Source organism: Scleropages formosus, chromosome 17 (genome assembly GCF_900964775.1).
Source record: "Scleropages formosus chromosome 17, fSclFor1.1, whole genome shotgun sequence".
Lineage (NCBI taxonomy): Eukaryota > Metazoa > Chordata > Actinopteri > Osteoglossiformes > Osteoglossidae > Scleropages > Scleropages formosus.
Window position 1 is genome coordinate 19,639,286 of NC_041822.1, and position 10,996 is coordinate 19,650,281.

The following is a 10,996-nucleotide window of genomic DNA, read 5'->3' on the forward strand; positions in this document are numbered from 1 at the left end:
GCTGCACCATAAACTAAGCGAGTGCGTCACATTCCGTCTCTTTGCCCGAAGTCCTTGAGCGGAGAGGAGCGACCAGAGGCCGAGGCTCCTCCAGCAGGGCACCGATCGCAACAATGGTACGTTGTCGCCTGGCTCCCGTTCACACACACACACACACACACACACACACACAGAGCACAGAGCCACATCATGTCCCGACACACATGTCAGCTGTCATGTTACACACCGCCCGCGTTCCTCTCTCTGCGGCTTTTTCACACGCACATTTGTCATTTCAATAAGATAATTCCCCCCCCCCCACCACCTGACAATATTACTGTGGTATTTCAATAACGATTCGCGTTCGCATTCGCGTGTCACTGCCAGAATTAAGGAAAATATACATCATGTGGAGCGCGTGCTGGGTTTTGCAACAACATCATCATGCGGCTCTGCTCTCTGTGTATCATTTCATGCAGCACGCGCACTGTGTGTTCTGCGGACCTGTTCGTGTAAACGATGTGGAGAGGAAAAAAAAAAATTATATATCCCGTTTTTATGTACATTTTGTGGAATATAACCAGTTTGTTTTTGCTCTTAAATGTTACTCGTGGTGGCTGTATGCTCTCTCGCCGAAGGGCCCGCCGGTGGGTATAAATAAACGCCTTGGAATAATATCACCGGCCCTGTTATAAATACATGGGAATAACGTTACCCGCCGTTGGTTATAAATAGCGGGTTCATGCCCGCCTCTCCCTCGGAAGGGAGCAGTCACTTGGCGGACCTGGTGCTCGGGAAGCTTCTGGAACGACGCTGGCAGCACTGTCACATTAGAGTTTCTTGTTGTACCCAGTCAGTGTCCCACTGGTCAACCTGGCCAGCAGCGCCGTTCTTCTGTGAGATGCCCATAGGGGGGGTGTGATAATGCAGCAAATCCTAATCTGGAACACACACATGGCCTGGGTGCTTATGATAACCATATTACAGCACCAAGAAAAAAAAAAATCCCCTTACAGTACATACATCGAATTATGCATGTGGCTTAATAGGGGGATTTTTTTTTTTTCTTGGTGCTGTAATATAGTTATCAGAAGCGCTGGGTCACACGGTGGCACAGCGAGTAGCGCTGTTGTCCGACAGCACCTGGGTCGTGCAAGAGAACATGGGTTCGATCTTTACTCAGTCTGTGTGGAGTTTGCATGTATGTTCTCCCTGTGTCTGTGTGGGTTTGCTCTGGTTTCCTACCACAGTCCAAGACCTGCTGTACAGGTTCACACATAGTGTGTGAGTAACAGAGAGAGTGTACGGTGTATGGATGAGTGACCCGGTGTAAATAGTGTATCTAGCAGTGTAAGTCACCTTGGTGAATAAGGTGTGTGGGCTGATGACACTACATAGAGTTCATTGGGATTGCTTTGGAGAAAAGCATTTGGTAAATGTATTGAGAAAAAATGACAAATTTAACTCACCTGTCTCAATCTTTGCCTTTTTTTTAAAAAAAAAAAAATCACATCTGAATTATTTCCTTCTTAGGTGAACTTTACAGTAGACCAGATCCGGGCGATCATGGACAAGAAGTCCAACATCAGGAACATGTCCGTGATCGCCCATGTAGACCATGGAAAGTCCACTTTGACAGACTCTCTGGTGTGCAAGGCAGGTATCATTGCCTCGGCACGTGCTGGGGAGACCAGGTTCACAGACACAAGGAAAGATGAACAAGAGAGATGCATCACCATCAAATCAACGTAGGTATTTCTGCACATCACCTTTTATTGCTGTTGAATCAGTTCAGCTTCAGAGAGCACTTCAGCATTCCCTGGTTCAGAATAGTGGTTAAAAATGTGAAATTATTATGGAAAGGTTGCTTTTTCAAGTCCTCAGGGCCCTTTCGATGTGTGTTTCAGCAAGATGCATAATTTGACTTGCTTCAGAAAATATTTATGGATAATGTGGAAAGATGTTAAGTTTGTGAAAGTCAGCTTGGATTGAAGCATCTGAAACAGATGCAAATGCATTATTAGTTATTACAATAAAATATCATAGGAAGAGCATATTAAAGAGCATGCACAGGTACAAGTAGAATGTATGAAATTTCCTATGAATGTGAGTCTGTTCAGCAGTAGAGAGCTGAAAGAACCTTCAGATGGAAGAACTGCAGAAATGTTCAGTTTTGCTCTGGATAAAGAGAGCGACTCTACTTTTATTAGTGAGAACAGGACAATATTATGATGAATGGATCAGCTGTTTGTAGCCTAAGATGATACTGAGGATTTAAACCAATATAATGGGAAGAATAATTTCTGAAGATTGCACGTCAGCATTTGCCTATTCTATTGTGTACTTTTGATAATAGTGCTTTACACCTCGTTTATTCATAATTAGACATAACGCTTTCAATATCAGGGAATATTTGTTCAGTCTTAAGGCAGTGTGTAGCACACAGACTCCTTGTTAACAGTGCTATGTGTCGCCTTCCTTACAGAGCAATTTCTCTGTACTATGAGCTCAAAGACAATGACTTGGCCTTCATCAAACAGTGCAAGGATGGCTCTGGTTTCCTCATAAATCTTATTGACTCTCCTGGTCATGTCGATTTCTCCTCTGAAGTGACTGCAGCCCTCCGGGTAACTGACGGTGCACTTGTAGTAGTTGACTGTGTTTCAGGTACGGTGGTACTAGGCTTCAGATCTAAACAAAACACAGTATGTTTCACTTTTGAGTGAGCTTCATAATCACACCACACTGAATGCAGTTTCTTGCTCCGTGAATAGAACATGCAGACCTTAACACAGCATGTCAGAGGCATTTCAGATGTGTTGTGGTGAAAAGTTAATATTTTCAGTGCTATTTTACTGTATCCAGGTTTAATGGGTTCCATTAAATAAGATTTACAATTCATTTTATGGTGGAAAAAACAGTGATTTGCTTGATGGGGCAGCTGGTAGCATAGTGGTTAGAGCTGCTGCCTTTAGATCCAAAGGTTGCAGGTCTGAATCTCATCTCTGGCTGTAGTACCCTTGAGCAAGGTACTTACCCTAAATTGCTCCAGTAAAAATTACCCAGCTGTACAAATGGGTAAGTAATTGTAGGTAGATTAACGTTAGAAGTTGCTTTGGAGAAGAGCATCAGCTTAATGAATAAATGTAAATGATTTATTCACTTGCAGCCCATTAAACATGAGACTATAGTTAGATAAATCTGTTCTTTCTGGAGATTTAAATGGGTAAATAATTGTAAGCTTGTAACTGTAATAATTGTAACCTTAACATTGTAAGTTGCTTTGGAAAAAAGCATCAGCTAAATGAATAAATGTTTACATTTTTTAAATTATTTTTATGAAAATTTAAGTAGCTTGCAATAAAATATTAACAGTAACTAGTTTTTTAGTGGATATTGTGACAATATAAGAACAACATTTATTGTCTTCTAAGATTGTGAGTGTTTTTAGATAAAAAAAAAAAAATAGAAGGCAATTTGAGATTATTTACCTCAGCTCAGTGCCTCTGATGTTTTGCCATATCTGGATGGAAGTTGACAGTAAATTGAGAGTGATTTACAGTACTCTAAATGAGGGCCTTTCCTTCAGGTGTTTGTGTGCAGACAGAGACTGTGTTGAGACAAGCAATTGCTGAGCGGATCAAACCAGTTCTTATGATGAACAAGATGGACAGAGCCCTGCTGGAGCTACAGCTTGACCCAGAAGAGCTTTACCAAACCTTCCAGCGCATTGTGGAGAATGTCAACGTCATCATCTCCACATATGGAGAAGGAGAGCATGGACCAATGGGCAACATTATGGTTGGTGGCATTTCTGATGACTCAAGGAAAGCTGGGGACAAATCATAACATTTCATATCATTTTGAGCGACTTGTCTTTTGACCATGCTTGTGTACGGGCTTCAGGTGGACCCAGTGGTTGGAACGGTGGGATTTGGATCAGGCCTGCATGGTTGGGCCTTCACGCTTAAGCAGTTTGCGGAGATGTATGTGGCCAAATTTGCTGCAAAGGGAGAGAAAAAGGCAGAACTTCCCCCAGCAGATCGTGCTAAGAAGGTTGAAGACATGATGAAGAAACTTTGGGGCGACAAGTGAGTTCTCACTTCCTTGCTGGAACAGATGGTTTCCTTATTGATTTAAAATGTCATGCCTTACGATGTGCATGGACCTCACTATAGCCATGGACCTCACAGTAAGAATCTTCATCTGTACAAATTTTAGGATCTTTGTTCCACTATTGCTTGTTTTAGACAAAAAAAATTTCATCTCATTGTGTTGAAAATATTAAACCATGTTCCCAAGGCTTTTGTTTAGAGGCTCAAAGACTGGCTCACTCATGGAATGGTTATTTTAGATATTTTGATACAGAAGCTGGAAAATTCAGCAAAACGGCAACAAATGCAGGAGGCAAGAAGCTCCCAAGAACATTCTGCCAGCTTGTCTTGGATCCAGTCTTTAAGGTAACCACATGGAAACGATCATGTTTTGCACAGTAGTATGTTGCTTTCGGTATTTTATTCAGTGCATTCAAATATCTTATATCTGACACTCTGCACAACAGGTTTTCGATGCCATCATGAATTTCCAGAAGGAGGAGACTCAAAAGCTGATCGAGAAACTTGATGTGAAGTTAGATGCGGAGGACAAGGAAAAAGAGGGAAAGCCCTTGCTTAAGGTATTTCAGCTAACAAAAACACTAGGCTTCATTTTAGATCTGTTGGCCTGGTCAAGTAGGTTATGGATTGATGTATGGCATGCATTATGAACAGTCTTTTGTAAGCATCTATATAACATTATACACTATTGCTTTTTGTCACCTAGGCAGTGATGCGGCGATGGTTGCCAGCAGGTGATGCTCTGCTACAGATGATCACTATCCACCTGCCCTCACCTGTCACAGCTCAGCGGTACCGCTGTGAGCTGTTGTACGAGGGTCCTGGAGATGACGAAGCCGCCATGGGTAAGGGAACAGTTTGTCCTTCCAGCTTCTGCTGTTTGGGCTTCTCCATCACCTTCCCGTAATGATGTTTGTATGAATTTTGCAGGTATAAAGAATTGTGATCCCAAAGCTCCTTTGATGATGTACATCTCTAAGATGGTCCCCACCTCAGATAAGGGACGTTTCTACGCTTTCGGACGTGTCTTCTCCGGTATTGTTGCTACTGGGCAGAAGGTGCGCATCATGGGACCCAACTACACACCTGGAAAGAAGGAAGACCTATACTTAAAGCCCATTCAGAGGTCAGATTGCTCATAATCAGATCATGCATCATTAGACCGTTACTAACTTGTGATGGTCTAGATTAATTGTAACATGCATTTAATAGCTGTGCTTCCCCAAAAAAACAGCAAATAGATGGTTTTGCAAAGCTGGTGAAATGTGTTTCTCTCCCATTGCTTGCTGTTCATGACAGAACCATCCTGATGATGGGCCGTTACGTGGAGCCCATTGAGGATGTGCCATGTGGGAACATCGTGGGCCTGGTCGGCGTGGACCAGTTCCTGGTGAAGACAGGAACCATCTCCACCTTTGAAAATGCACACAACATGCGGGTGATGAAGTTCAGCGTGAGTCCCGTGGTGCGCGTTGCGGTCGAGGCCAAGAACCCTGCTGACTTGCCCAAGCTGGTGGAGGGTCTCAAACGTCTGGCCAAGTCGGATCCCATGGTCCAGGTGGGTGTGGAAAACACAGGGAAATGCTGTTTATTTACAAAGTAAAGTCAGGAAAATACTGTTCGGATAACCAGGAAACACAGAGAGTTTGGTTAACTGGCAATGACAGGAAAATGCTGTTTACTTACATGAGAAATGCAGGAAAATGTCATTTGGTTAACTCAGAAACAAAGGGAAATGCTCTTTAGCTAGCCAGGATAAACACTGTTTATTAGATTGGTAATTCCTGGGAAGCACAGGTTGATGCTATTAAATTAGTGAGAAAAAACTGTGAGACACGAGTTAGTTAGGTAGACGGAAATGCTATTTAGTTACCCAAAAAAGAACGAAAAAAAATGTTCACTTAGCTGTGAAGCAGAAGGAAATGATATTTACTTAGCTGGGAAACACAGGGAAATGCTGTTTAGTTAGCTAGGAATTCCAGAGAAATGTTGTTTTGTTGTTGAAACGCAGGATGATGCTGTTTAATTAACCGGGAAAGGAAGAGGAATGCTGTTTAGCTAGCTGGGAATGCTAGAGAATGCTGTGCACTCAGCTTGGAAATGCAGTGAAATGCTGTTTAGCTAACTAGAGAACACAGGGAGAAGCTGTTTAGTTGTCTAGGAAAAGGAGATGAATGCTGTTTAGCTAGCTGGAAAACACTAGGAAATGCGTTTTGAAGCAGAACGAGACGCAAGCAGAGCATGGGCCTTCGTAGTACTGTGGTGCGCAGCGCCGTGGGTTTGGATGGGGCGAAGGAGGACGCAGAGGCAGCGTTCATTTCGAACGTTTTATCGAACACCGGCACACAGGGAAATAATGCTCTCATTTCAAGGACCCCGTTTCCTCCAGGACCCGTGCTTCCCTGGGGTCGGTCCCCCTGGGCACCCGTGCTCCGCAACAGCTCCTCCGCCCCGATCTCTACCATCGCAGGCTTTTCTTCCACCGGATGCCGTTCTTTCATCCTGCTGGCTTCTGTTCTCGCGCCGTTTTCCCTTTCCTCCTCTTCGGTGTTCAGCTGCTCCCGAATCCAGCCTCTCATCGTCCTGCCCCATCCCACTTCTGACACCAACGTGGTGCGCGGCGTCATGGGTTTGGATGGGGCGAAGAAGGACGCAGAGGCAGCGTTCATTTCGAACGTTTTATCGAACACCGGCACACAGGGAAATAATGCTCTCATTTCAAGGACCCCGTTTCCTCCAGGACCCGTGCTTCCCTGGGGTCGGTCCCCCTGGGCACCCGTGCTCCGCAACAGCTCCTCCGCCCCGATCTCTACCATCGCAGGCTTTTCTTCCACCGGATGCCGTTCTTTCATCCTGCTGGCTTCTGTTCTCGCGCCGTTTTCCCTTTCCTCCTCTTCGGTGTTCAGCTGCTCCCGAATCCAGCCTCTCATCGTCCTGCCCCATCCCACTTCTGACACCAACGTGGTGCGCGGCGTCATGGGTTTGGATGGGGCGAAGAAGAGCGCAGAGGCAGCGTTCATTTCGAACGTTTTATTGAACACCAGCGAACAGGGGAATAATGCTCTCGGTCCAAGGACCCCGTTTCCTCCGGGACCCGTGCTTCTAGCCAGCCCTCCCAGCCTGCTTAGCGCCCCCAGGCTCTCTCTTCTTTCTCTCTCTGACAGACACAATCACACCTTTATATTCCCCGTACGTCACCAAACGCTAACCAGTTACAATTAACACATTTCCCGCTCAACCGCAGTAATGCGAGTCGCTACAATACTTCCTGGCACAGCGTTGACGCACTAATGAAAAGGCCTGCTTGTTTGTGCTCTCCTTGGCAGTGCATCATTGAGGAGTCAGGGGAACACATTGTGGCTGGAGCTGGAGAGCTGCATTTGGAGATATGCCTGAAAGACCTGGAGGAAGATCATGCCTGTATCCCCCTGAAGGTGAGATACGTCAGATCCGTGTCTAGTTAAAATAAATGATCCTGTATGAGTTCCTGTATGAAATGTTTTCAGAGTAAATTGTCGACCTGCCACTGATTGTGTATGAAAGCGGTGTAAACTTCCTTTGGTGTGACAGAAATCAGACCCGGTGGTATCGTACCGTGAGACAGTCACGGAGGAGTCCGATCAGATCTGCCTGTCCAAGTCTCCCAACAAGCACAACCGGCTGTTCATGAAGGCTCGGCCTTTCCCAGATGGTCTGGCGGAGGACATCGACAAAGGGGATGTGAGCGCACGGCAGGAGCTGAAACTACGTGCTCGCTACCTGGCCGAGAAGTACGAGTGGGAGGTGGCTGAGGCCCGCAAGATATGGTGCTTCGGACCTGATGGGAGCGGACCCAATATCCTAGTGGACATCACCAAGGGAGTGCAGTACCTGAATGAAATTAAGGACAGCGTTGTGGCTGGGTTCCAGTGGGCGACCAAAGAGGTAAATCAAATTGCATGGTGCAGCAAAACGAACTGTTCACGTTGCGTAAATCAAAGCTGCGAGATGTTACGAATAAACTGATTTCAGTTTAAACTTAGACGCTGTCTAATAGCAAAGCCTCCCAGTTTTGTGTACGTGAAATATCTCTGTTGCTGGTGTTTATCCCCGTGTCAGGGTGTGTTGTGCGAGGAGAACATGAGGGCAGCGCGGTTCGACATACACGATGTCACCCTTCATGCCGACGCCATCCACAGGGGAGGTGGCCAGATCATCCCCACAGCCCGAAGGGTGCTCTATGCCTCCGTGCTAACCGCTAAACCCAGACTCTTGGAGCCCATCTACCTAGTGGAGATTCAGGTCTGGTGGAGATGACTTCTTCCTCCTTCATTAATAGAAATTATGCCGTAACGCCATATTTGCTGCTCTAGTTAAAGTCTTTTCAGACAGTGAAAACATTTATATATCGACTGTAAAAATGCAGTACGTGCATTCAACAGTTCAATAATTAAGTAGTCACGTTTGGATTTTCAACTTCATTTTATTTGAACATGTTTTGTAAGTCATGTAGCAACAGAGCATTTACGTTGCCACAGTAGTAGATGTAAGTTATGACTCAGACTTACTTTTACAGTGTCCAGAGCAAGCGGTTGGAGGTATCTACGGTGTCCTGAACAGGAAACGAGGACACGTGTTTGAGGAGTCTCAGGTTGCCGGAACACCTATATTTGTAGTGAAAGCATACCTTCCCGTGAATGAGTCTTTTGGTAAGTTCCAGACAGTAGTTTCAACGGAAGAACCATTTATTTTTCTATTTACAGTATGTAGCTGTTTAATGACACTATAGTCAGGAGTAGAACAAATTTTGAAAGTCTTAGTGATTTTGTATGAGTGATGCAGAAGGGTGTGAAACTATTTCCTTTCCTTTCTTATCTAGGTTTTACAGCAGACCTGCGGTCCAACACGGGGGGTCAGGCTTTCCCGCAGTGTGTTTTCGACCATTGGCAGATCATGCCGGGTGACCCTTATGACGCCGCCAGCCGGCCGTTCCAGGTGGTGGCTGAGACACGCAAACGAAAGGGCTTGAAGGAAGGCATTCCGCCTCTTGACAACTTCCTGGACAAGTTGTGATTGCTGCCAGCACCCTCCCGGGGTAGAATAATGCCATCCAGTCTATACAGCACCCACTGAATATCTAATGAAACCTGATCCAGAATAACGTGAAGAATATGTCATAAAAAGGCACATTTCATGAAAGCTTTGTGTAATCACCTGGAGAATAAATATAAAGGCAACTGTACTGTATTTTGTTTGTGTTGGATCAACATAGTTTTGTCAGTATTAAGAGTGTAACTGTGATTTCTGAAATTACTAATCAAAATCAGCACTAATGTCACTCAGAATACACTTTAGTTCACCGTGTTACTTCAGCAGTGAACCACAGTGGACTCATGAGCTTTGGAAATACATACCTGCATCATGCTGTGATTTACTTAATACAACATCAGTATTTCTTCGAAAGTCTTTTAAGCAATCATATCAATTATCTATGACATTTGATGATTTTTGCTATTTCTGTAAGCTTTGGACGATGTAAATAGAGTTTTCATTTGAACTACGGAAATCTATTTGTGATATTTTTGTTAGGTGAGTAATGTAACCATCTGACTATATATATCCTAATTTTGCTAAGTAACCGATAAAATTATTAATGCCGTCTTGCGGGTTGGTGACGAATACCAGTGTTAAATAGAGGCTTTAACAACTGACAAAATTTTGCAGTTAAGTCAGACATAAACAAATTCAACGTGTCAAAATTCCATAAAAAGCCCACTCTGAAACAAGAATGTACAGCACCTATATAATGGAAAAATAAATATAATAAAGGTTAAATGCTGTAGCGTACAACTGGGCCTAGTGAGTGTGCTATATGTTGAAAATATGAAAACCATTTGATTTTATACAGTATTTTTAAATAATTGTGTTAGTGCTTTGAGGTCTGGTGACCCATCCTGTGTGTACCTCCCAGCCTTGTGCCCAGTGATTTCGGGATAGGCTTCAGACCTCTGGGACCCTGACCAGGACAAGTGGTTAGCTTGTGAGTTCTTTGAGATACCACATATTACCTCTAAGGGGCGCTATTAACTTTGTTCATGGTACCTCAACGTAGGCGCTCACACCCGAGTTGTTGGAAAACAGACAAGCTAACATTAAAAATGAAAAGTGGGGCTTTTTCAAGGTAAGAAAAAACAGGAAACCCATGAACGAATTTGGCCTACCAGTGTTTATGACCATTAGAAGGATATGGACACAACATTACCACCATGATGAACAAGAACTGCATATCATTCGGACAATTTTTGATTTCATCATGTGGATGACGGAGACTGTGGGAAAAGCGCTAGTATATTTTAATAGATTACTTATAGGTTAAATTTAAAAAACAAACAAACAAACAAAAAAAAATCTGAGCTCCCTGGATTTTTTTTCATGTTATACCACTTATCATAGTTTCCTTCAATACATCTGAAAAAAAAAAATCATTAGGTCGGTCATTCCACAGGCTGTTGCCCTGACAACCTGCTGGTGTTCGGTCGCAGTACTTATCAGCTGTTGACGTCCCTGCCCCCTTGTTAAGGAAATCACCCCAAAGAACCACTTTTTGTTCTTCAGCAAGACGACACTCAAGTCGAGGATCACATTCTTTGGACTCTGTGTCTAAGGGCGACGAAAAGGTCACGGCATCTGATCTAACCATCACATAAGATGACTTATTTAATCATCTCAGTAAATCTGTCAAGCCCAAGCTCTGTCTAATGAGATGGTTATTGTGGCCAAAAGATGAATTATTGTCAGTATTTATGTCATGGTATGAAATATAGTTGGAAACGAGCATTTAAAATTGAGCAGACCGATACTAAAAACTATGCTTTTAACTGCATTAATTAAAGAAAAAATACCCTATTGTAGAAATGGGTAAA

The 10,996-nt window shown here is 43.9% G+C and overlaps 1 protein-coding gene across 1 annotated transcript; it reads left to right on the plus strand.

The window, feature by feature from the left end:
• Positions 1-20: 20 nt before the first annotated feature.
• Positions 21-9,356, plus strand: eef2l2 (eukaryotic translation elongation factor 2, like 2). The gene is made up of 15 exons (XM_018758369.2): positions 21-116; positions 1,513-1,727; positions 2,465-2,646; positions 3,569-3,780; positions 3,886-4,070; positions 4,334-4,439; positions 4,541-4,654; positions 4,801-4,939; positions 5,025-5,220; positions 5,394-5,652; positions 7,421-7,528; positions 7,665-8,018; positions 8,193-8,375; positions 8,650-8,782; positions 8,953-9,356. The coding sequence occupies exons 1-15, from the start codon at positions 114-116 to the stop codon at positions 9,144-9,146; spliced, it is 2,583 nt and encodes an 860-aa protein (XP_018613885.1). The 5' UTR covers positions 21-113; the 3' UTR covers positions 9,147-9,356.
• Positions 9,357-10,996: the final 1,640 nt, after the last annotated feature.